Source organism: Oryx dammah, unplaced genomic scaffold (genome assembly GCF_014754425.2).
Source record: "Oryx dammah isolate SB20612 unplaced genomic scaffold, SCBI_Odam_1.1 HiC_scaffold_10, whole genome shotgun sequence".
Lineage (NCBI taxonomy): Eukaryota > Metazoa > Chordata > Mammalia > Artiodactyla > Bovidae > Oryx > Oryx dammah.
In genome coordinates, this window is record NW_024070194.1 from 72,024,311 (window position 1) to 72,051,044 (window position 26,734).

The 26,734-nt window shown below is 44.1% G+C and overlaps 3 protein-coding genes across 5 annotated transcripts in view; 1 reads left to right on the top strand and 2 right to left on the bottom strand.

Annotated features, from left to right (window-relative positions):
• LOC120868620 (ankyrin repeat domain-containing protein 26-like) overlaps positions 1-13,850 on the bottom strand; it is a 73,735-nt gene extending 59,885 nt beyond the window's left edge. Inside the window, exons 1-5 of the mRNA XM_040247331.1 lie at positions 12,443-13,850; positions 12,106-12,279; positions 6,332-6,438; positions 3,381-3,448; positions 843-876 (exon numbers count right to left, since the gene is read on the bottom strand). Of these exons, the coding sequence (XP_040103265.1) occupies positions 843-876; positions 3,381-3,448; positions 6,332-6,438; positions 12,106-12,279; positions 12,443-12,700 (641 nt within the window). The 5' untranslated portion in view covers positions 12,701-13,850. The remainder of the gene's footprint in view (positions 1-842; positions 877-3,380; positions 3,449-6,331; positions 6,439-12,105; positions 12,280-12,442) is intronic.
• LOC120869150 (microtubule-associated protein RP/EB family member 1) lies at positions 8,856-10,121 on the top strand. The gene has a single exon (XM_040248267.1). The coding sequence runs from the start codon at positions 8,923-8,925 to the stop codon at positions 9,727-9,729; it is 807 nt and encodes a 268-aa protein (XP_040104201.1). The 5' UTR covers positions 8,856-8,922; the 3' UTR covers positions 9,730-10,121.
• Positions 13,851-21,141: 7,291 nt separating the features above from the next.
• The window catches only part of NINL (ninein like), a 117,570-nt gene continuing 111,977 nt past the window's right edge, over positions 21,142-26,734 (bottom strand). For 2 of the 3 annotated variants that reach the window (XM_040248269.1, XM_040248270.1), the window contains 3 exons: positions 25,247-25,417; positions 23,840-23,953; positions 21,273-22,113 (listed from right to left, as the gene is read on the bottom strand). In XM_040248269.1, the coding sequence (XP_040104203.1) occupies positions 21,922-22,113; positions 23,840-23,953; positions 25,247-25,417 (477 nt within the window). In that variant the 3' untranslated portion in view covers positions 21,273-21,921. Of the gene's footprint in view, positions 22,114-23,839; positions 23,954-25,246; positions 25,418-26,734 lie in introns of all 3 variants that reach the window. The other variant, XM_040248268.1, reaches the window with a different exon arrangement.

Below are 26,734 nucleotides of genomic sequence, written 5' to 3' on the forward strand. Positions count from 1 at the left end.
ACACCACCTGCATTGGAAGGAGAAGTCTTATTAGCCATCTTAACCACTGCACCCCCAGAGAAGTCTCCAAAAAAGATTTTCGTTACCTATTTCTGCTTCCATCTCTCCCAGCCTAGGACAGATCTAGGTGAGACTCATTCTTAGTTTCCATAACAAAGACTGACAGCCAACATATTGGCAGAGCCTGAAAATAATATGTTTTCACCAAATCCTAATAGCTGAACTGAAAATCTAACTGATGGATTTAACATAACTTTTGTTTGCCCAAAGTGGAATAAACCTGACGACTTAAAGTAGAAGGATATGCTGTTCCTTCCCATTGTCTGTCCCTGGTTCATAGACTAATCTGTGTCCATCAAAAATGGCAGTCTTGGTCCTTCAGCAGGGAAATAATTTATGGAGAAGGCCCCATTTCCCACCCCCCCTTTACTGTAAAGGGAATACAGGAGTTCCCCGCAATGTCTAAAACTTAAAATGGACACAAGTCAAAGAAATAAGTTATATGTTTCACTTATATGCTACACAGGTACTTCTCAGTCTCTGCTGAGGGACACGAGAGTGGATGTTGGAGCCAGGCAGGCCAGCTGTCAAATCACAGGTCAACTCATTGTAACCATGGAATCATGGGTCAATTCATTAACCTCCCCAAACCACAGTTGCCTAATTAAGTAAAAGTAGGACACAGTTACTTTACAAAGCTGTTCTGATGACTCTCTGAGGTCACGAATGTTAAGCACATAATGCAGTCTCTAACCCAGAGTAGAACACTCAACAAACAGCTTCTCTTCTCTGTGTGTTCTCTTAGTAACACATACAATTTTTAAAAATCCATCAAATCCTACCTGCTTAAAGAGTCTTCTTCAGAACTCTTATCCACTATTAAAGAAAAAAGTAAGACACATTTTAAATCAACAAAAGAAAAATACAGACTATTAAAACCTCAAGACTGATGTTTTGTTTTAAAGTATTCCTTTGGGACCACACCTGGGGACCACATTAGAGGGAAGAGTGATTGTACTATACTCATGGGCCATTAGTGCCTAAGAACCATTGCTCTCCTGTAGAGTCATCAAACGTAGAACAAAAAGAAAGAAGAAAGAACTGCTGTTTACAATGACCATAATTCTTACCAAACTCTAGGAGACTGATAGAAAACGGTATTACACCATTAATAGAATCAGTTTATAAACCGACAATAGCACATTTAAACAGCACAGTATTTCTGGACTTCCACTGCCTGAAGCAGTGAACAGAGCCTACAGGTGTCTTGCTGGGACATAACACAACTTCTCTGGCTCTTCAGTTCAGGATGAAAACACCCTATCACAGGGAAGCTTGGTCTACAGGCGCTGAACTTCAGAGCGCGGTAAAACAGAGGAAAGAAAGTCTTCCTGGCCCTCTTTCCAAATGTAAGAGAAGTATGAAAGATGTAGTGATTCCAGATTTATAAAGGATAATCTTTTGAAAGGGAGGTGGGGGAGGGTAAATGGGTAAAAGGGGTCAACTGGGTGGAGAGGATGAGGACTAGACTTGTAGTGGTGAGCAGGCAGTAGGGTACACATAAGCTGAACTTTTTAATGTTTTAAATATATATATGTATACATACTAATAAATTTGAAAAGTATACTCTCTTGAGACTATTTCCTTCCCTTGTTCAAGGGTATCTGGACCACCTAGAGCAGGATGGTCCAAACAGTGCTCTATTCTACTGAAGGATATCATTACATCAATCCTCCCCATTATATGACAAATGTTGATAGAAATCATGCTTTTTCAGCTTGGAAGGCATTTGTCATCAGATCCTAAGCTGATGAATAAGGGGAGGGAGGGAAGGATGGAAGGAGCTACGGACTCTGGTGCTGTTGGACAACATTTTACATGTGTCGTCATGATCTGCTGCTGGAGGGATGACTCACGTGGAGTGACTCCATGGGGATAGGAGTCCTCCAAGCTCGAGCCTGGAGGGCAGGGACAGTGATTTTTAAATGTTTGCATCCTGTGCAATCAGAACAATGCTTGGTACATAAAAGATACTTGATAGTTATCTCTTTAGTGAACAAATGAACAAATAAGAATGATTTCTTTGAAAAGTCTGTTTAGAAAACTATAGAAAGTAACCAGGGACAATTCTATTCTGTTCTGAACATATCGAAGACCAAGACTCTATGTCATCTCTGTATCTTCTCTAATGTATAAAACCAACCTACAGAAGTTCTTTGACGGATGTTGTTGTTGTTCAGTCACTGAGTCGCGTCCAACTCTTTGTGACCCGATGGACTGTATAGCTCACCAGGCTCTTCTGTCCATGGGATTTCCCAGGCAAGAATACTGGAGTAGGCTCCAGGGGATCTTCCCGATCCAGGGATCAAACCAGTATCTCAGGCATTGGCAGGTGGATTCTTTACTACTGAGACACCTGGGAAGCCCCTTTTGATTAGACAGAGGTCTACTCAGTTTAAAGGTGTTCTCAGACAGCTTGTACAATGGGCTAGATGCCACATCAAGGGGACATAGTGGTGTTTTTGCTAATGTGAAGTGTTTTGGGTCTTTTATTAGAATCTGCAGAGTCCCAAGTTGATCTATTTGAAAATCTGTTATGATAGTCTTTTAAATAATGGCAACAGAACATGTTGTTCTTACAAAACTATACTATCATGACAATTATCCAACACACAGAAGAAAACATCTGGTTCTAATGAAGTCAACCTATCTCAGTCTTTTTGGATCTGTGAGGAATAAAGTTGTTAATAGAGACCTTGTTGGTACAATAGGCAAAATAGCTGATGCTTCTCAACTAGGCATTGCTTTCTGATCTGTACTATTGGAAGGTATCTTTCAAAAGTAATCTCTTCCTGGTACACTGCACACTGGCTCAGCATTGCAGTTCTTATTGTTTATCATTTCTTATCCTACCAGGAAGGGATTGTTGAGGTTCCCAGTTTAAATGATGGTAACTTTTTAAATGAAACTAATCACTACACAGTAACTAATAATTATTCATTCACTAAATGCAAACTATTTGTAAAAATTAAAGTTCCACTTTCGTAAGAAGTCCAATTTGCTATAATATGATTATAGACAAAATATATATCATACTAACATATTTTTTCTAATTTACACAAAAATCTAATACAGGATTTTAGGGGCTGTGATTAAATACATGGAATTCTTTTCAGGCAATACTGTCTCTGATGTTAAATTACCTACAATTAACTTCAACAATTCTGAATACTATACTATTAAGAAATTAATTTTAAAATGAAATACACATGCAGTTTACACTAATTTTATCATAGTTCTTTCATTACTGAAACTTCCTCACTGCTACTTTATCTATGGTAGAATCACCAACAGTAATTCATTATTATCAGATGACGTACCTGAGTTGCTCTTTTCGGGAGGAGTTGTAGGCCTCTTTTCTTTATATGCAGAGATCAGTTCACAAACGCTACATGTTAAAAATGTGATAAATAATATTTTAATACTAATATGAAAAACAACTACCAAATATGTTAAATTATTAGATTATTTCAGACAGACAATGTCAACGATAATATCAAAACTACAATTGTCCCATACATTGCAAGTTTCTAAGTTCTACAAAGTTTTACTTAGCGTGTATTTAAAGGAGAAAGAAAAGGAAGATGAAGTAGTCATGAACTGAGGGCAATATAGCTCAGTAGATTAACTAGATTTAGCTTGGCATACGAAAACTCTTTCAAACTCGCAAATCCTAGCTCTGTAACCAACTGCTCTTTGTTTCTAGAGAAGTTGCTTCTCTTGAGTTCAAAGTCTTCCTCTACACAACTGGGATCTTACTGCCTTATTTCACAAGGGGATTAAGAGGATTTAATGAGATAATATATCCCCAAAATGCTTGCAGAAACAGTCAAAGAATGGAATAATTTGTTCTTGAACTTTATTGCTGGAACTACTTTGAAATCCCAAATAAAGCCAATGTCTGTTTTCTTATATGTTTAGCATTCAAGGGTTGCAAGAAACTGTTATTAATTATGGTGATTAGCTGCTCTTTGTGGTTTGTAATTTAGGGAATCTCAGCTCTTATATAATTTGTACCTAAATTTATTTATAAAATATGAATTCACTACATTAGATAACATAATTATCCCCCATTATTGCAGCTAATGACACCAAGCGCAGAAAACTAATCACAATCAAGACCTGGCCTGGACCACTACTCTCCATTCTCTACCTGCTCAAACTCTCAACCAGCAGATCTTTCTGACAATGATGCTTAATCTCCATGTTCATCTCTGAGTCACTTGGAAGATGTAACCCTACTCTTACAATGGATACTGGCAAGTCCTAGGCAGGGCTTACCTCTCTAAATTCCTCTCTGAACTAATTTACTTGAGATTTAAGGATTTCTGCTGAATGGGGCAGACTCAGAAAACATTTACGGTTGAGACAGATAAATCCTTTGGAAGATTTTCATTATTACAGGAAACAGATCCCAAGAGGGGGCCAACTGTAACTATGGAATCTCAGGCAAGTTGACACCCACTACTCTGGGAAGGATCTCAGGGAACCTATGACCTCAGGAAAGGTGCCCCCACAGGATAGAAGCTGCCTGCACCAAACAGACAACTCTCACTGGTCATGTAACAAGTAACAGTTAAAATTCTTTTTGGCTGCAGTTTAGTGATAACTGGCATTTTAATGTGAACACTTACATATTAAAACCTCTAACAGCAGCATATTCTTCTGCAGTCCGTCCAAAGACATCTTGAGAAAAGACGTCAGCACCTCGCTGAAGGAGAAGACTGACTATATTCAGAGATTCATAATTGATAGCAAGTATGAGGGCGGTTCTAAAAGAACAGAGAGATGACGTCACCCTCAGGAAGCTGAGTTAACTTACAGAAACAGCTCATTTGATATGTTTTACCAAGTTAACTTCTTGCCCTTCCATGACGAACTGACCATTTACATGTTCAAGTGTACATCCTTGTAAATTACATCCAAGGCTAAAACAAAGGGATGGAAAAGAAGCCTCCTGTCCCACTGGGATGGCACGTAACAGCACTTACTATTTCAAAAGTCTCTGATGAGGACTCCCCTAATGGACCAGGGGCTGTGACTCCAGGCTCCCAATGCAGGGGGCCCAAGTTCCATCCCTGGACAGGGAACTTCATCCCACATGCTGCAACTGAGAGTTCCCACAACTAAGACCCCACGCAATCAAATAAATAAATGCTTTAAAAAAAATAATAACAAAGTCCTTGATGGACAAGAAACTATGCTGAGGTCACTTATCTGAGGCAGGTGAGTATATAAGGGACGAATCTCCCATTTCCTCCTTAGTCTGATATGTTATGCTTCAAAGTCAGCTAGAGGTTGGGTTAAGCAAAGGCTATTTGCAGGCTTAACACAAAAATATTAACAATAATGGAAATAAAAGTAGTCACGGTGGCACTGAATGATATTGACAAGCATGTGCTCTTCACTAAATGAAGTAGTATATATACACACAGCCACCTTTGAAGGATGCATTACTATTTGCCTTTTTGTATCAGCAAACTTATTTGCTGATGATAAGTATTGTGCCCAAGGTCATAACCCTAATAGGTAGGAAAGCTAGGAGTTGAACCCAGTCTGAATCTAAAGCCCATCATTTTCGTCTGTATCATCCACCTCTGACTTATCTTTGTTAAAGGAACTGTTTATCCAATTAAACCTATCATTCTTCCTTCTACCTTCATTTAAAATGAAAACATCAAAATGTACTAGAAATGAAAAAGGATAAAAACTGATGAGCCCACAGTATCTGGTGAGAGTGATTACTAATCAATTCTTTGTTGCTGTTTAGTCACTAAACTGTGAAGGACTCTTCTGCAATCTAATAATATCAGTATTTTTCAAAGAAAGTAATTGAAAGCAAAAAGTCATCCAAAAGACAAAATCAAGTCCTTTATGTTTAGTATGCATATTTTAAGGAAAAATATATAAGAAGTAGAGGTTAAACAATCGTTATAAAATAATTAAGAAATTCAATATTGTCATAAGGTAAACTAAAAAGCAGAACCCATATTTTATAAAGCTAATGAAACTAGTATGAAATCCCTCAGCTACTACAAGATCAACCAGAAAAAAAATAGGTTGCATATGACATCACTCAATATTATAAAGGAACATGAATCCTGCAATACATTCCTGCTGTATAGTTTTTCATGATTCCCAGTCAGAATAATTGATTTTCTACCTAACTGATGAAGTGTTGGTCACAAATGAAACCTCTTATTAATTTAATCTTGATGTTAGCACCCGAGAATAGCACTAAGGTTTTTAAAAAGAAAAAGAACAAATGTACCTTTTCATCTTATCAACCGCATGTATGTTTGCTTCTTTCCTTACTAAAAATTCCACTATTTGCTGTTTTCCTTCCTTTATGCCAAATAAGAGTGGTGTGAGGTCATCCTGTAAAACAGGGAAAACCATTTCTAATGTACACAGTTAACCAATTTCTAAACTGAACTGAAAATCATGCAATAGATTCTCTGAACTTAAACATATAATTCAGAAAGTAAATAAAAGGGAGCCCCTTCTCCTCATCCCCCCCCACCGCGTGCCTTCTATCTTTTCAAGATGCTCCTCCCCCTGGCCTTCCCTGGGGGTCCAGGGGCTAAGACTTGAGTTCCCAAGGCAGGGAGTCCAGGTTCCATCCCTGGTCAGGGAACAAGATTCCACGTGCCAAAACTAAAGATCCCACGTGCCACAACTAGACCCAGTGCAGCCAAATACGTCTTTCAAAAAGATAAATAATAAAATGCTCCTCCTCTACCTCTTCCAAAGATGAACCACAGAGTCATTCTCTAAAATTCACTTTCAGCATTTACTGGTTCCAAGGATATTTGCTTCTATTGTAGTATTTATCAGGAATATTGTAGTATTTACTTGCTCTATTTACTAGTCTCAACACTCCTCCAGAGAGAATCAATTAGCTACTAAATCATCTGCATATTTTAGGAACAATGCTGAGGCAGGAATATATAATATTATCTGTAGCATGCATAACCTATCCAAGGATGACCAAGAGTAACCTCATAAAGTTACAGACATTCCAATGGGAATATTATCTTCTACATGAACATGCAAATAGAAAAATTGTTTTGTGGTTTTTTTTTTCTTCCAAAAAACCAACTGTGGGCACCATGTTTTTCAGCTTTCTCAGCAAAGTCTCCTGAAATTTAATCTTACTCATTCTTCTTTGCTTGTTCCTTCCCCTGCCCTTAAGTTAAACTGACAGGTCTGCATTAGCTAGATGCTATTTTGACACAGAACAACACCGCTTATCTTCAAAGACCTTTCTTGACTCTCAAGTGATTACCTCCAGACCTCTAGGAGGAAGTTTCCTTAATCCCAGTGTTCTGGTCTCTGTCTTGCTTAATTGCTCTTAGTTAAAGATTACAAGGTAAGTTACCAATAAATATGCACTCAGCGTTTTCTTGGGGAGTTGCTCTTCTGTGAACTCTCCCTGCGCTCTCTCTCATAATCCTGTGTGTTTGGGAGACTCATTCAGTGTGAAATCGCCACAACCAACTTAAAAATTCTAGTTTGAAAAATTCAATCCCATCCTTAAGAGATTCTTTTAAAATATGAAATCAATTATAGATTAATTAGACTGTATTTAAAATCTTGAAATAGTTATCAAAATAAACTATAAAACAAGAATTGGAAACTCAGATGCTTATGGAGGGAAAGCTGGTGACCTGAGTAAGTGAAAAAGCCAGGTGAGGCTGGCAAACCTGCGAACACACGTCCCATACAGAAGGGGAGGCCTCCACATGCAGACCAAACAGTAGAATGGGCTCAAGGGGGACCAGATTTAGTTCTCTGAGAAGTCTGAAGTGCAGACTTCTGCATGAGTTTGCTAAAATTTAGATGTTGACTCAGTTTGTGGAGGTAGATAAGCTAAACATACCCAAAGACCACATCTGGTCTGTAGCCCACTTGTGGTTTCACATTTTGCTGTTTCCAAACAGGTGGGTATAAAGCGAATATTTGTATGTGAAAGCTTTCCTTTCTTTAGTATCATGTGTTTCACAAGAAGTGGGTCTCAATATGTAATAAAAATTGCTGTTGACTCATAATTTTATTAAAATAAATTTAAAACACAAGACTCAAAATTCCCACTTTAAGAATGTTTCCACTGCTTATTAAAATGACAGTCTATTTCTAGAATTCTCCCAGATTATTAACCAAATGGATAATGAGTTCCTAAGACTGCTGAAACTAAATTATTAAAAGAATCCCCATCTGTACTAACTTCATGGGTTTTGAAGTTTAAAGCTGTCATCTTGCTTATGCCAGGGCTCAGCAAATCTAACAGACACACTGCAAGAGTCTGTCCTGCTGACACCAAAAGAAAGCTCATGAGTTACTTACTGCAGTCAGGAAAACACTGTTGGTAACAAACATCTGTTGACCTAATGACCTGGTTGATAATAGAAGGTGTAAAATTCTTAAAGGGTCAGACTCTACCGATGAAGTGACTTCGCCATGGGGCAAATTTCTAAAGACTCTTGGAGTGTCACTGAATAATTAGTGGTTGGAAGAAAAAGGAGTTATATTATTCAAGCCAATAGATATTGCCAAAAATATTCCTTTTAACTTATCAATCACAGAGGCAGAGGAAAAAGTCTGACTAATATTGCTGCAGAGGAGGGAGCTAATAGAAGTAGCTAACTAGCATTGATCAAACTCCAGCTCTTCTATAGACTACTTATTTTTGAGGTAGGTGCACTTAGAAATTATCCTTAATCACTCCATAGTTCTTTACCAAGGATAATATCAGAATCTCAAGGAAATATTTCTAAATACACATGTCCAGGGTTTGAACGAGACGAAGACGGAACCGGAGCCGGGTACGGGCAGCGGACGCGGTCCAACCGAGAGCCGAAGATGGCAGTGAACGTGTACTCAACGTCGGTCACCAGCGATAACCTCAGTCGACATGACATGCTGGCCTGGATCAATGAGTCTCTGCAGTTGAATCTGACAAAGATCGAACAGTTGTGCTCAGGGGCTGCCTATTGTCAGTTTATGGACATGTTGTTCCCTGGCTCCATTGCCTTGAAGAAAGTGAAATTCCAAGCTAAGTTAGAACATGAATACATCCAGAACTTCAAAATACTACAAGCAGGTTTTAAGAGAATGGGTGTTGACAAAATAATTCCTGTGGACAAATTAGTAAAAGGAAAGTTTCAGGACAATTTTGAATTCGTTCAGTGGTTCAAGAAGTTTTTTGATGCAAACTATGATGGAAAAGAGTATGACCCTGTAGCTGCCAGACAAGGTCAAGAAACTGCAGTGGCCCCCTCCCTTGTTGCTCCCGCTCTGAACAAACCGAAGAAACCTCTCAGCTCTAGCAGTGCAGCTCCACAGAGGCCCATTGCAACACACAGAACTACTGCAACCCCTAAGGCTGGCCCGGGTGTGGTGCGGAAGAATCCTGGTGTAGGGAATGGAGATGACGAAGCAGCTGAATTGATGCAGCAGGTCAATGTATTGAAGCTTACTGTGGAAGACTTGGAGAAGGAGAGAGACTTCTATTTTGGAAAGCTGAGGAACATTGAGTTGATTTGCCAGGAGAACGAGGGGGAGAACAACCCTGTACTGCAGAGGATCGTGGACATTCTCTACGCCACAGACGAAGGCTTCGTGATACCTGATGAAGGGGGCCCACAGGAGGAACAGGAAGAGTATTAATAGCCTGGACCAGCCGAGCAACATCTGAATTCTTCACTCCAAATCATGTGCTTAACTGTAAAATACTCCCTTTTATTATTCTTAGAGGACTCACTGGTTTCTTTTCATAAGCAAAAGTACCTCTTCTAAAAGTGCACTTTGCAGAAGTTTCACTCCTTTTCCAATAAGTTTGAGTTAGGAGCGTTTACCTTGTAGCAGAGCAGTATTAACATCTAGTTGGTTCACCCAGGGAACAAAGAGGCTGACCATGGGGCTCACTTTGTGGATGCTGGTAGCACTGATAGCTGGAGAAGGTGGAGACCTCAGTAGAGAAATGTAAAGACTGATTTGAATTTTAAGTTAATGTGAAATCTTGGCAGAGAACGTTTTAATAAATAAATGCCTTAAGAGTAAAAAAAAAAAAAAAAAAAAAAAATAAATACACATGTCCAGGCTTTTCTTGATTTATTTCATCAAAATCTTCAGGGAACAGCCTAGGGTTGTAAATTTTTTAATAAATTTTCCCAAGTGATTGTAATTTTCACCAGCACAATCTACCTGAGAATTAGCACAGCAAACATTCCAGTCTCATCTCTCACCCACATGGCCAATTCCTTCTCTTACTTGAGGATTTGAAGAAAAAAAAGAGGTAAGAGTCATCAAAACAGAATTAAATTTTCCTGGGTAAATAATGGTAGAACAGGGACTAATAAACACAAAAGGCAACCTGATCTCATTGTTTATAAACCCCTTACTTTCCATCAAGACCTTCTAGATTGAGAGCAGAGTCCAGACTCTTATCTAACTGGCTGTTTCTGCCAGAATAGGATAATATTTCTGTTAAATATTTGTTCTTCTCTTTTCTTTTCAACTTAATCACCACCTGTTCACTGCTGATCTGATTTCTGCAAAGTCTTCCTAAAATTGGTATCTAGGCAAGTCTCCAATTCACTCAATTGCTTTCTCAAAATAACAACTATTATCCCTGAAACTGAAAAGCACCTTACTGAAATATATAAACGGGAAGGGGGGAAAAAAAACAACCAAAAACCTTGGGACTTCTATGGTGGTCCAGTGGCTGAGTCTCAGTGCTCACAGTGTAGGGGGTCTGGGTTCGATCCCTGGTCAGGGAACTAGATCCTGCATGCTGAAACTAAGACCTAGCACAGCCAAATAAATATTTTTAAAAAACCCTCTTTCTTGGTATACCCCAACTGCCAAAATTCCAACTTGATCTGCATTTTTCACCTGCTTGCTCCTTTGCCTTTCCTTTTAGCCTCAGAAGCCTTGGGCAATGAGAGAGAAATCATTTTTATATAAATCATTTTTTCATAAAATTGGAATGTGTTAACAGCAGTAAGATTTCTATTATGTTGTCAAGTGCTTGTTTGAGTTTTAAGACAAAGTCTATTTCCAAGGCAAATTTTGCTTTACTATGTTATTTTAGACTAATTAGAAAAAAACAATTTTTTTTCAGTAAGGGAAAAATACATGGAAAAAAGTTTTACCTTTAACAAGTGCAGTGTTATCACAAATATCTGCCATCAACACAAAAATGAATGCTTTACTCTCTGATGCTTCTTGAGCAATATCGTGATTTAAAGTGACATCTTAGACAATCAAGTGCTTTCAAAATATTTTCACTCAGAGAACGCTGGAGCTTCCAAACAAGGAAAACTGAGCCCACCTGTGAGAGTGGGGGAGCTCTCTCTGCAGCTCCTGGCGAGGCTGCAGCCGCAGGAGAAAGAGCAGGAGGGGCAGCTTCACCATCATCAGCTGCCCACACTCAGCTGCAACCCCGCCAAGCAGTCCCCCAAGGTTGAGTGTGGGAGACCCACTTGTACCTGGCGAACCAAGTGGTCACCAGCACAAGTGAACACCCTTGCTGGGTGTCAGACATGACCTGACCTATGTGACCGGATCTTAGAACCGGGGTCCTGGAGGGCTCAGGGCTCCAGGCCTGCTGCCTCCCCGGCCCACGTGCACCCCCCAGCTCCCCCTGCTGGGCACTGGTTCTCCTTCCTCCTGCCCCCATCCCTCCCCCAGCAGCTGCATCCATTCCCTAGCCCCTGGAAGCAGCCACGCATCACATCACTTCACTCCCGCCAGGCCTTAATTTTTGTAGGACTTGAGCCTACCACCCACTCCTGAGCACGTTCTAGTGGGAAAATCTTCCTTCTAGGGTAGAAGTGTGGCTGAGAGAAAGAGCTTTGCCTTTTCTGTGGGCTCTGACATTTTCCACACACCCCCTGACTTGGCTTTGGAGTTGTTTTCACGGTAACAGGGCCTGCTGGACACTACTCAGTCTACGTATTTACATACTGTCATTAATAAAACACTTCTGGTTTAGAAAAATGGTTTGCAAATATTTTGTCAATAAAGTTAGTTGAGCTATACCTTGTTCTTGGCTTCTATATTGGCATTATAGGAAAGCAGCTTTGCTACGAGTGATACATTCTGGCAAAAGACAGCATAGTGGAGAGCGGTGTTGCCATTGATATCCATGACATTGGGGTCGGCACCATGCTCCAGCAGAAGAGTCGCACACTCCTCTTCTTGACATTCTACGGCCTGTCAGTGTTGTGCCAAGAAACAAGAGTGTGAATTCTAGGAATTCAAAATAAATAGTCCACAAGCTTCACCAGTTCCCTATATTTCAATGAGATAAATTCATTTTTACTCTCAGTAGTTAAATCACATCCATCTCCTGTGGACATGGTTCGCTGCCCCATACCTTCATCAGCGGGGTCTTGTTTTCGCTGTCACAGAGGTTAAGCAGGCATTTTCTCTCCAGGAGGAGAGCTACCACCGCTGAATGGCCATTGGCACAGGCCAAGTGGAGCGCAGTCCTATGAAAGCAAGACAAGTTTTTAGGAAACTGTAGTGTTACTGTTTCAAAACAAATAACTGTGTGATTGAAAACACTCAATAGCATAGTACTCCTATCCCCCTGAAACAAATATTTCATTTTCTTCTGGAGAAAGAGCAGCATATATTAGTTTAACTCCTCTTACACAGTAAAGAAAGAACAGTCTACTTGAATAGAATGCGTGAGACCTTGAGATTCAGCTCAACTTGGGTTTAAATTTGACTTTGTCACTTATTAGCTGTTGCTCACCCTCTCTGTACCTCAATTTCCTCACCAACAAAATGGAGAGAGAGTAGTAGTTATCTCACAGGACACTGCTGCGATGCTTAAATGAGATCCACGCACAGCGTTTAGAACCATTCCTCGCACAGATAACAGCTAGTAATTGTTAGATTATATTATCATATTTACTACTATTACTACTATCTTACAAGGACAACATATGAATGAAGTCAAAGGATATCACACCTCCTTTACAGATATGTTTTGAGGATTAGAGACAACATTGTACTTCAATGATTCTAATATGCTCATTTTCTCACATTTTAATGTCTCTGACATTGGAATATAATTTATAATTCACAGTCTTTACAGCTATAAATTGTAGCATTTTTGTTTGTTCATTTCTCTTTTTTCCTGTTGGTCTAATTCCCATGAGGTGTTTTCGTCAAGGTTTGCTTTAGAGATGATGTATGTTATATATTATTATGTAATACAGGTGCACAACACAGTGACCCACTACTGCATTCAAAGGGACTATAAAATATTAGCTATATTCCCCATTTGCACAATATATCGTTGTAGCTTGCAGGATTTTAGTTCCCTCACCAGAGATCAAACCCTGGGCCCAGAGCAGTGAGTCTTAACCACTGGACGGCCAGGAAATTCCCAAGATTCCCTTGACTTCTGAAAAGGCTGAAAGTGTCACAGGATACCAATCCTCACACAAAATTCTAAATTAAATTGAAAATGACAAATTAGTTTAATCTGTGCCACATTCCTGTCAGTGCCAGAAAGACAAGTCCTGTCTGCTCATCCAACTTCCCTGCAGACAGCTTCATCTACAGAGCCTTTTAAATTTGGGGGGTTGCTAAATCAACTTTCAGATTTCTTTTCTTCTTTTTTTTTGGCAGAGGGTAGGCGAAACCCAGGAAACTCCAGAATTGTTGCCTTTGAAATCATTCTTAGAAAGGTCTCTGGGGTAGGATATATGTATACTTACAACTGATTTATGATGTTGTATGGCAGAAACCAACACAACATTGTAAAGCAATTACCATCTAATTTAAAAAATATTGAGGTTAATAAACAGTAGAATTAGGAAAAAAAAGGTCTTTGTCAGCATACAGAAAATGTATAGATAGGAATTTCAGTTTTCTTCTGGTACTTTTCTAACCCTGTGTATTTAAAATTTTTGATCCATACTCTATCTGAAACTTTTTGGTGTGATAAAAATCCAGTTACTTTTCTCTAATAGTTACCAGGTTATTTCTCCAACATCTACACATAATTTATCTTTCCTAATAATATTGACTATGCCAAAGCCTTTGACTGTGTGGATCACAATAATTGTGGAAAATTCTGAGAGAGATGGGAATACCAGACCACCTAATGCCTCTTGAGAAACCTGTATGCAGGTCAGGAAGCAACAGTTAGAACTGGACATGGAACAACAGACTGTTTCCAAATAGGAAAAGGGGTACGTCAAGGCTGTATATTGTCACCCTCCTTATTTAACTTCTATGCAGAGTACATCATGAGAAACGCTGGACTGGAAGAAACACAAGCTGGAATCAAGATTGTTGGGAGAAATATCAATAACCTGAGATATGCAGATGACACCACCCTTATGGCAGAAGGTGAAGAGGAACTAAAAAGCCTCTTGATGAAAGTGAAAGAGGAGAGCGAAAAAGTTGGCTTAAAGCTCAATATTCAGAAAACGAAGATCATGGCATCTGGTCCCATCACTTCATGGGAAATAGACGGGGAAACAGTGGAAACAGTGTCAGACTTTATTTTTTTGAGCTCCAAAATCACTGCAGATGGTGACTGCAGCCATGAAATTCAAAGACGCTTACTCCTTGGAAGGAAAGTTATGACCAACCTAGATAGCATATCCAAAAGCAGAGACATTACTTTGCCGACTAAGGTCTGGTCAAGGCTATGGTTTTTCCAGTGGTCATGTATGGATGTGAGAGTTGGACTGTGAAGAAGGCTGAGTGCCAAAGAATTGATGCTTTTGAACTGTGGTGTTGGAGAAGACTCTTGAGAGTCCCTTGGACTGCAAGGAGATCCAACCAGTCCATTCTGAAGGAGATCAACCCTGGGATTTCTTTGGAAGGAATGATGCTGAAGCTGAAGCTCCAGTACTTTGGCCACCTCATGCGAAGAGTTGACTCATTGGAAAAGACTCTGATGCCGGGAGAGATTGGGGGCAGGAGGAGAAGGGGACGACCCAGGATGAGATGGCTGGATGGCATCATGGACTCGATGGACATGAGTCTGAGTGAACTCCGGAAGATGGTGATGAACAGGGAGGCCTGGTGTGCTGGGATTCATGGGGTCGCAGAGTCGGACATGACTGAGCGACTGAACTGAAATGAACTGAATAGAAAATGTCACCCAGCAAATTTTGATATCTAAAAGGGCAAATCTTTGCCTACTACACAAAACTTTTAATTTCATCACAACAGTTAAAGACAGCATGTGTAACCCAAAATCTTTAAAACCATGATATATTTATTGGTTTAAATATGGAAAGACCATATATCCTAAGAAAATGTCCTCCTATTCAAGGAGGACACAGCCAGTTTTCTACTTCAAAGCTGTCTTCTAAGGTCCTTCAGCAAACAGCATATACACATAAGTGTACACTGATATAAAATGGATATTGAATTGTAGCTGAAGAATTTTTAACCCAGAAGTTGACCTGTCATGGGGATTATTTTTCTTACTATGCAGTTTTTTGTAATATATAACATTATGGTATAAAATATGTACATTAAAAATAAGATACTGACAACATCAAAAATCTGTCCACTGCCAATATCTACAATGGACGATCCAAGGGAAGAAGAGTTTTCATAAATCACATGAGAAAAACAATGTGAGAGCCAGGGAGTTCCAGAAGATTTCTTGAGGGCTATAGAACTTGAGAGCTCTTGCTGCTGCTGCTGCTGCTAAGTCGCTTCAGTCGTGTCCAGCTCTGTGAGACCCCATAGACGGCAGCCCACCAGGCTCCACTATCCCTGGGATTCTCCAGGCAAGAACACTGGAGTGGGTTGCCATTTCCTTCTCCAATGCATGAAAGTGAAAAGTGAAAGTGAAGTCGCTCAGTTGTGTCTGACTCTTTGTGACCCCATGGACTGCAGCCTACCAGGCTCCTCTGTCCATGGGGGTTTCCAGGCAAGAGTACTGGAGTAGGGTGTCATTGCCTTTTCCTACTCATGAGTAGATCATGTTAACACATGCATAACAACAAATGAGGAGGAGCAGGAAGAAGAGGAAAAAAAGATGCTATCCACATTTTATTTCAGTTCTGTGATTACTGACATTCAGTTAAATCACTTTAAAATGACCAGTAAAGTGCTCTATAAGGGGAATTATAAGCGGGTCCTAAACCAGCTAAGGCTTTTGCAGCCTATCAAGTCTGTGGGGCACTGGATCCCACAAAAGTGTCTGCGAGCCTTGGAGGGGAAACTCCCAGGAAGGACCCCTGCCAGGCCCTTCCTCCCTGCTTACCTGTTCATCTTGTCCTTGTCGTCCAGGCCATTCTTTCCGAGCAGCAGAACCTGCTGCACTTTGGGTACGTTGCCTACGCTGGCAGCTTTGTGGATCTTCCCGAGGTCCCTGTCTTGGATGTGGTACCTGGGCTGGAAGCTGGTTCTATGATGACCTCTGTCTCTCCCCAGGATGGTGAAGGAGCCTAAGGGCGACTTGCCCTTCTTATTCCTGAGGTCAAAAATCTTCTTCATCGCAGAGCCTATGGGCTCCAAACACACCTCACCTCCCCCTCGGCTCTTCACAGTCCCCTAAACCCAACACAAGCACTACAGGTAAGCCAGAGCCGTCCCGCCACAACCTCCCAGCTGGGAAGCTCAACGGTTTGGAATCTTCCATCCCAGAATGATCATTGCTAAGCAACACCTCTAAACACATTGCCCGTGTGCCAGAATGCCCAGTGTACATGTGCAAGTACTGGAAGTGCATTTTTTGAAAGAAACAAACAATATCAACAAACCCTTACCCAAGGTAAGAAGGAAAGAGAGGAAACTGAAATAAACACAGAAAGGAAAGCGACATTACAACAGATGCCTCAGAAGTAAAGAAGCATAATCATAAGGGGCCATTATTATTGATGAACTATTACAAATTGGAAAACCTAGAAAACAGATAAATTCTGAGAAACACACACCCTGTCAAGACTAAAACAAGAAAAGATAGAAAAACTCAACACTCCAGTAACAAATAAGGAGATTCAAATATTAATTTTTTAAAAAATCCCAAAAGTTAAAAGCTTAGGACCAAATGGATTCAAAGCTCAACTCTACCAACATTCAAGTAAGAATTAAAAGTAAGACTATGCATAAAAAACACTTGACAAAATTCAAAACCCATTCATGATAAAAAGAATTCAATAAAATAGAAATTTCCTCAATATAATAAAGGCCATTTATGAAAAGCATGAAAAATCAAAGTGATAGTTGCTCAGTCGTGTCTGACTCTGCTATGCCATGGACTATATAGTCCATGGAATTCTCTAGGCCAGAATATTGGAGTGTGTAGCTTTTCCCTTCTCCAGGGGATCTTCCCAACCCAGAGATAGAACCTAGGTCTCTTGCAATGCAGGCAGATTCTTTACCAGCTGAGCACCAAGGAATCCCAAGAATACTGGAGTGCGTAGCCAATCACTTCTCCAGTGGATCTTCCTGACCCAGGAGTCGAACCAGGGTCTCCTGCATCACAGGTGGATTCTTTACCAACTGAGCTAACAGGGAAACTAGTCTACTTGGGAAAACAGTGTCTGATAGTATGAAAAGCAGGGACCAAGAGGCTTTGACCAGGATGGCTGCCATCTTTAAAAAGAAAAAAGCCCTCTGTCCTGTGGCTGATTCATGCTGATGTTTGGCAGAAACCACCACAATGCTGTAAAGCAATTATCCTTCAGTTAAAAATAAAATAAAAAAAAAACACCTCTCCCTCAACTATGCTGCCCCCTTCACCTGCAGCCTCAACGGTGCTCAACCCACAACCAAACACCCTGAAGGAGCTGCCCAGCCTCACTCTCTCCTCCTCACCACAGCCTAGATTCTGCTCCCTCCCCCTGGAGTTGTTCTCTCTGCCACAGGAGTGGAGAAGAGCCGAAATCAAACGGCTCGCCTACAGGTGAAGGGGGAGAGCTCTCAGCATTTCAGGTCACGGGTGCTAGATGGTAAGGTTCAGAGAAAGCTGCCAGTGACGTCACCAGGGTATAAACATCACATGGTGAGGCCACGAGCTGGATCCTCACTGGAGGGAAAAAGAGCTCGAGAGCCTCAGTCCCTGATCTGCCCCCACAGATGGGGAGGGGGCGAGTTGACATGCATGCAGTCACGGGCTGTAGTCACTTCCCGGCGGGGAGGGGACTCCTGCCCTGTGTCTGTGCGGCTGACACACTGCTCTGATTAAACGTATCCCAGGTGTGGAGAACAGCTGGAGCGGATGTTCAACCTGCCTCAGCCTGGCTCCCAGAAAAGAGCAATGAGCTTTTCCTCTCTTCCCAGGTAGTGGCTGAGGCTGGGAAGCAGCAGGAAACACACATTTGCTCAAGAGCACATTCTGATCCAAACTCATAGTATAGCGTCAACCTCTCATTTCTGATACCACAGGACAGGCAACAGCCAACCTGAAAGGTGGTGAAATTGGCCCAGGTCTGAACCTGGGTATGTGTGGGGTGGAGAGAGAGGATTCTTTATCACGGACATGGATGGGCCCTGGGGCTGTTTTCAGCCCATGAATGAGGCTGAGGGATGGGAGAATTATTTCTCCAGGATCGAGGCAAGTGCAGCCAGCAGCTCCAAGCAGTCCTTGGGCTGCTCTGTCCACATCTGCTCCCTGGTTACTTTCTGAAGCTGTCAGAGCACAAGAAATCTGTCTAAAGGAAAGTGGGATTCTGGCATTCAGATGCTTAAATAAACCACATCTGTAGCAGGGCAGAACCCAAGGGCCATGTCTGGGCCCTCAGCTTTGAGAAGAGAGATCATAGTCGTATGTGGATAAGACAAAGCTTGGGATGCTGGAATCCTTTTGAATTATTACTCTGGCTCTCCCCTTAAATGAGCCTCAGATATTTCGACCAATTTATTTTCTCCATTTCTCTATGGATCCATGATTCTATCTCCTGTCTACTGTGATCTCAGCCTGCAAATTAGACTGTTTGCTTGGGGAGGGAGAGGGATAGCTCTCACCCAGCAAGGCCGTTCCAGTACTGATTTGGCACTAATATAAACTAATCCCCACAGTGATGAAGAAAAACCAAGGGTGCAGCAGAGTCAGATTTTGGTGGCAGGCAGGCCGTGAGTGTGCAAATCCCAGCTCAAATATTAAGTTTAAACCCTCAGCCTCAATTGTCTCATCCAACTTTATGAAGTTGTGGGTGTTGGAGGTTATCACGGAGAGTGAAGGGGCATTTTGTTAAGCGTCCACGTGGCAGCAGTCACTACTCTTGTTCATTTGTGCATGATCACTGTTTCTGCAGAATCAGGGAGACTGTCACTAGGTGGAATGCTAGTCTAGTAAGGGTGGACACTAGGTATAGTCAAGGCAAGGCTGGGGAGGAAGGAGGGGGTCCAGCTGCTCTGGAGAGTGGGCAGGAGGCAGTGGGCCTGGGACAGGTGGGCACCAGGCCCCAGACCCCAGGGTGGTGAGTAGAGGAAGGCTAATGATGAAGGTTCTCGACTGAAGAGGAGCAGAACTCAGGCCTAAACACGTCTACCTGGACAAAACAAAGTACCAGTGGACCAGGGCCAAGGAATGCGCTGCTGGGGAGGGGACAGAGGGAAACCCATCCCCCTGGTTCCTCCAGCAGAAGGTGAGTAGCTGCTCCCCTCGGGGAAGGTTAAGTAACCTCACCAAAGCCACTCAGACAGTAAGTGGTGGACCCAAGGTTGAAAACTCAATTGTCTTTCCTACTGTATAGCATGGGGCACTCTGCTCAATGGGATGTGGCAAGCTTGGATGGGAAGGGAGTTTGGAATGAACACTGGAGTATGTGTATCTTTCTGAATTATAGTTTTCTCCAGATATATGCCCCAGAGTGGGATTTCTGGACCATACAGTAGTTCTATTATATTTCAGCTTTTTAAGGAATTTCCATACTGTTCTCCAAAGTGGCTGTACCAATCTACAGGATTACCAACAATGTAGGAGGGTTTCCTTTCTCTACACCCTCTCCAGCCTTTATTATTAGTAGACTTTTGGATGATGGCCATTCTGACCAGTGTGATGTGATACCTCATTGCAGTTCTGTCATGCATTTCTCTGATAGTTAGTGATGCTGACCATCATTTCATGTGCCATCATTTCATGGCAATCTGTCTATCTTCTTTGGAGAACTGTCTATTAAGGTCTTCTGCCCATTTTTATTTTTTATTTTTTTTGTGTTGCCCATTTCTAAATCGGGTTTTTGGGTTTTTATTTTTATTTTTTTGACATAGAGCTACATTTGTATATTTTGGAGATTAATCCTTTGTCAGTTGCTTCCCTTGCAAATATTTTTTCCCTCTCTGTTAGTTTTTTGTTTTTGTTTCCTTTGGTGTGCAGAAGCTTTTAAGTATAATTAAGTCCCATTTGTTTATTTTTATTTTCAGTACACAAAGACATGGATCAAAAAAGATAGTTCTGCAATTTATGTCAGAGTGCTTTTTTGTGGCTGTGTGATGCGACTTGTGGGATCCTAGTTCCCTGACCAGGGATCGAACTCAGGCCCACAGCAGTGAAAGTGCCAAGTCTTAACCCTTGGACTGCCAGAGAATTCCCTCAGAGAGTGTTCGGCCTATGTTTCTCTAAAAGTTTCCATTTAGGTCTTTGATCCATTTTGAGTATATTTTTGTGTATGGTATCAGAGAACGTTCTAATTTCATTCTTTTACTGTGGCTGTCCAGATTTCCCAGCACCACTTATTGAAGAGGGTTTTCTCCACTGTCTATCCTTGCCTCTGTCGTCATAGGTTAAACGACCATAGTTGCATGGAGAGAAGAGTCCACTTTATGTTGTTGAGTCCTCCTACCCCAGATCTGATCTTTCCATCTATTCCAGCGGTTTAAGGCTTTTCTCATTCAAGCACATACAGTAAATGTGCAGACGGATGGAGGGGAGGGAGCATGCAGCAGCTTCAGCAAAGAGGTTGCCACCAGGAAGGGGAAAGAGGTTGGCTGCAGTAGAACAGGGACTGGCCTTCTGTCCAAGATGCTGTAACAATGACCTTAACACATCTGCATGTTTATGTAATACATATGAGTGCTTCCTATAGAACTATCTTTCTATATATTTGAAATATTTTAGTTTAAAAAACATTTAGAAGTTAATCGGTTTTAATAGAAAAGGATTTTATTGCAAATACAGTGACTTCATATTACAGTAGTTTATTCTGATAAATCAAACGACCATACTTTATGTATATCTTGGATATAAAACTATACTTTTTTCCTTTTTTTTAAAAAAAAACATACACTTTCCAGTGTGATGACATTTCAATGAGGAAAAGATTGCATTCACAATGGATACCATCCTCCCTGAGTCCACAGCCCTAAAATACCAGCACTGTCTAAACTCCCTCATGGTGGAACAGGCCCTTACAAAAAGGCTTCCTTCCTCTATCCCTTATCGCCAGCTGAAAGTCACAGAAAGTGCAACATTTCTGGAGTGTCTATATCGATGTACCGAGAATGCCAGTGACTAAACCCATAGCACTAACAGTGCAATGGTAAAACTACAAAGCCCTGACTTTGCACTTGAATCTCTGTAGCCAAGGTTAGCAGTGCAACATTAAAATTGCTTTATTTTACCATTTACCTTGCTGAGAACCCCATAATTTGTTTTGCTTGTCAGTAGCAAAATTTGGAATATAACGCTAGAAGTTACCCAAGGACCACTAAAAAAAAAAAAAGAAAGAAAAAAGTAGTCTTTTCCAACCTGTTTCCCCAGCATCTGGCACACAGACCTTCATTAAATGCTTGTGAGATAAACAGAATCACAATCCTTGTCTATCCAGGGGTGTACAGCCAGCGAGCCACAATAAGCCACAGCGTCACAGTGGTTTACTTTAAAGATGTTCTTTCAAAACGAACTCCAGGAAGAAAAGCAGTCTACACAGCGAGGGATGCTGTAGCAATCTTGCTGAGTAGTTTGTTGAGAGCTCTAACTTTTTCTTCCAAGAATCGGGATTTTTTCTCGGCACCTCGTTGCTTCTCTTCGGTGACTTGAAGCGCTTTTGCCAGGTGAGCGTTTTCCACATAGAGCTCCTTGAGCAGCAGACCAGATCGGGTGTTCTTGTCAAACTGGAGAGGGGAGAAAGCCACAGTGTACGCACGTCTAACGCAGCCACGCCACGCCACCAGCTCTCCCTTCCTGTTCCTCCACACACGTTCAGACTAGCTTGGGGAACCTTACAAATCAGAGACACGTTGGATGCAGTGACAGGTTTTGTTATCCTGGCATGAGAGAGGAAACTGACGAACTATGTGGTAGAGAAAATTTAAGCCAACTTTGTACAAATTGATTTATCATGAAATGAAGACAAGAAGATCCAAATCTGGAGGCCTGCAAAAGACAATGAGGAAACTTTCAAGAGTACCCAAATGATTGCCTTATCTCAGAGTGCTCTGCAGGCCCACCATGTCAGCCAAGACGCACCGAGGCACCTTGGGTGCCACCCACACAACACTGGCAAGGGCTTCAGCGATGGGGACACAGGATACACTAGTCAAGATGCGGAGAGGCAGAGGTCCCGGCTTTGGGCTTTGAAAGTCCGCGCTGAGTTCACGCCCTTAAGTAGCTACGGAGCAGCTCTGCGGGCCAACGCTGCCTGGCCACAGCCCTGCTCCCACAGGCACGTGCTCTAACGGGAGGAGCCAGCAGAGCACGCAGGGTCAGGTGGCGTGTTAACAGAGAACCCAGGCGGGCGACACACGGCTGAGCCTGAGGTGCCCAGAAAGGCCTGAAAGACGCATGAGGGCGGGGGGAGGCTGCCTGGCGCCCACCTCCCAGGCAGAGGCCGGCGCATGCGCGGTGGCAGGAACGACCAGGAGGCCCGTGAGGAAGGCAGAGCTGCCATGCCCGCTGGGCGAGGGGCCGAGGGCAGGGGGCCAGGTCCTGCAGAATCTCGAGGCCACCGGGGAAGCCACTGTCTACTCTGGGGCAGGCCGGCAGCTCCGACGTATCTAAGGAAGACTGCTGCTGCTGAGGGGCTGGCAGAGGAGACGAGGAGCCCAGCTGTCAGGCCCAAAAGGGCGCAGGGCGGGCGATGGGAGCTCTGCTCCGCACCGAGGGCCGCGCTGGAGTGAGACGGCCCCTGGGTGGGCGGGCGGCTGGGAGCAGACAGCTCTGAAGGGGCGCCTGTCCAGGCAGCAGAGAACTCGCTGGGAGGACCGGGGCTCCGGAAGGCGGGGCTGAGGAGACCGGAGGGGGGCGGCAGAGGCGGGGCTGGGCGAGCTGAGCGCTCGGCCGTTTCTCTGGGACCTTCTGGTCTCACGGGGACACAAGCCCAAGTCACAACTGAGCGGAGGGGAGAGGGGCTGGGGGTCAGGGGCAGAGCGGAAGGGCCGCTACCCGCCCCCCGAAGCATGTAGGAGCCTCAAGATTTACTTGGGGTTGAGGTGTTACCAAGAGTGACTGGGGCGTAGGGGAGTCCAGGAGTCTGACGGCGGGGAAGGAAAGTGAGGACCCGGGGACCGAAAAGGGTGGAGGGCGCTGGTGCCGGCAGGGCAGGGGCTACACAGGTGGGCAGGGGGGCTCTGGACGGAGTGACTCGAACTGGGGACCCGCGGCTCAGGGCGCTGCAGATAAACCACATTCGGTCACTGTGGAAGAGAAGTATTTCCACAGATGCTCACATTTCACTTCCTGGAGCGCCAAGCGGACCTCGTAGGACAGCAAGGCCTCTCTCTCCCCTCTCTCCCTGCCCTCCTCTCCCCTTCTCAGCACTTCCGCAGGACGCAGGCTTCTCTTGGGTCCTGTCTCCCTCATCGGCGACCCCGACGCCCAGAGGAGGCGCCCATCACTCACCTGGTCCTTCAGCTCACCCACTTTCTCTTGGAGGAGCACTTCCATGTTCTTCAAAACCATTTCCACCTCCTCCGCCCGCTCTGCTGCTGCTTTCAGCTGTTTCTCATGCGCTTCCTGAATAAGAGGAGGTGAGAGATCAACACGCAGGAAGGCAGTGGCACCCCACTCCAGTACTCTTGCCTGGAGACTCCCAGGGACGGGGGAGCCTGGTGGGCTGTCGTCTATGGGGTTGCACAGAGTTGGACACGACTGAAGCGACTTAGCAGCAGCAGCAGCAACAGCAGAGATCAACATGGTACATTTTAAAAAGAATCATCTCAGGCTTATTTACTTTAGAATGGAAATCAGCTGAAGTGTACAAAATCTGAGTATCTGGCTAACCTTTCATCCATAGGGAGGGATGGTTAGAAATGTCTCACAAGCCACAAAGCTGTATTTCTCACTGTAGTGTTAGCAGATGAGAGACTCTTTGTCCTAGGATTTTAATCCTAAATGACTCAAAGTTGAGGTTCCCCAAACATGGTAGCCTTTCTAGAGCATCTCTGACTAAATTGTCAATAATCTGTCCTAGCACAGATTATCTCCAGCACGACGTGTCTGCATAATGCTATAAGGCTGTTCTTCGTTAGAATTTGTGTTTTACAAATGTCAGATTTTACCCACCTTTCCAATCTTGCACAAATTTCTTCCTCAGGAAGGCACCTAGCCCTCTGCCCCTCCTCACCCTCCAACTGACCCATGAACTTTGAGGACCCAAATGTGCTTCCCCAGGCTCGCACTTTGAGGTGCCCACTCACTTATGCCTGAGAGACTGTTCTGAGGTGGGAACCACTGCCGCTGAGGTTGAAAGAAATGGAAGCATAGAGTTAAATCACGTGGCTCAGGTGGAGCCAGGATCCAGTCCCCCACAGTGCACTCGCTGAGCCACTGTTCTGCTGCCCTTTTAAGGCAGCAACTCTGTTTCTACATGTGAGCCTTGCACACAGCAGGGCTCCCCAAGTCCGTGCTGTCACTGTGCTGATCTCTTGTCCATCCAGAACCTCCCACCCCTTGCTGCTTTTAAACATGCCAAGCACAGCCCACCCCAGGACCTTTCACCTGGCTGCACTCCCGAAGAGCTAGCCCTGCCTATCCCTCTCTTGTGACTCTTCTATCACCACCTTTCAGACCTGGAAGCAGGTCACATGTGTGGCTGGCTACAGACACACGCAGCCCAGAAAACAGGCTAGGGAACTTCAGGATCGGGCGCTCAATGCCCACCAGCTCCCAGCGGAAGCCGTGTCCCGTGGCTTCCATAAACATCCCACATAGTGGGAGGGCTGTCGGGCCGTCCTCCCCTTGGCACCAGAGAGCCTACTCACCCTCCCCGTCACCCCCAGCTGGCCCCCGAGCCCGGTCCCCACTCACCTGGGCCTCCTCCTGGAGCCGCCGTGCCCCCCGCCGCTCCCCTTCCAGCAGCCGCTGCAGCTCGGCCACGCGGCCTGCAGGCACGAGCTGTGCCATCTCCTCCCGCAGCTGCCGCACCTGCTGGGCGTGCTGCGACCGGGCCAGCTGCAGCCTCTGGGTGGCTCCATATAGCTGCCGGGGAAAAGGCACAGCGGTTGTGGGGTGACTGCCCAGAGCTACAGGGTCACCACCAGATACAGAACACTGCATCTCTACCTGGTAGGCCACCCCAGAGGGGAAGGGCGTGTCCAGCAGAGCCCCCGATTTCTTAAGAGTCCGTTTATCTGATGCCCACACTCCATTTCCTGATAGTTCAGATGGTAAAGAATCTGCCTGCAATGCAGGAAACACAGGATATATGGATTTGGTCCCTGTGTTGGGAAGATCCCCTGGAGAAGGGCATGGCAACCCACTTGAATATTCTTGCCTGGAGAATCCCACGGACAAAGGAGCTTGGTAGGGTGAAGTCCATGGGGTTGCAAAGAATGGGACGGGACTGAGCGACTAACACAAAGTCCACTCAGGGGTGTTTCTGCACCCTGAGAGCCTGGAAGGCCTGCCTGTAGCCCTCCCTGTGATCTTGTACTGGATCCTGGGAGGATAAAGTTATTCTGTCCTGTTTACCCCCTGGGTTCCTTGCTGGGTTTAATTCCTTCAATAATGGGACCCGCACCAGCTGCGTACAGCAGCCTCCCTCTAAATGTAGAGCTCACGCTCCTGAGACTGGCTGTGGCCAGGGCCCCGGAGGAGGTTGCACAGCATGGCGAGGTGTGGATGAGGACAAACTCGGCCACCTGCTTCCTGGGCACAGAACCCACGGGATCGCTGGCACCAGGCTGGCCACTTTCCCTGAATGGAGCGCCTGGGAGGCCATCTAAACACCGTTTATACCACGGGCTCTGGCAGCCTCATCTGGAGCACACAGAACTGCCCTCTGAGACCCCATGGATGGGAGAGGCAGCGGCTCCACCAGGGGCCCTGCTGAGGGCAGGCAGGGGAGGAGGGCACTAGCCGCCCCAGGCAGGGGTGAAACTGTGAGCCACAGCCCCACTCCCTCACTGGCCTGTGTCACCGCGTGTCTGAGGGGTCACCCCGGGCAGTTTCCCTGGACAGACCCCCAGAAGCACACCACACACACGGGTCCAGTGGAGCAGCCGCCACGCTCCTGGGATGAAGAGAGGGGAGGAAAGTTCTCACACCCTCCACCAGATGTAGCCGCCTCCCTGTGGCTTTAGAGCTTCAGATGATCACTATGCAGTCATTCCAGTCGAGGTCTGAGTCCCGCACACCTGCCTGGGCACTTTGCTGCCTCCTGCAGCCAATGCTGTGCTTAGCTCTGAAGCCTGACCACAGGCCTTGCCATCCACTCTCCTTTGCCAGGCAGTACTTCAGCACGGCCCAGCTGAGTGCCCTTGAGGCCCTCCTTGTAAAGCAAGGTGTGGGTGGAGG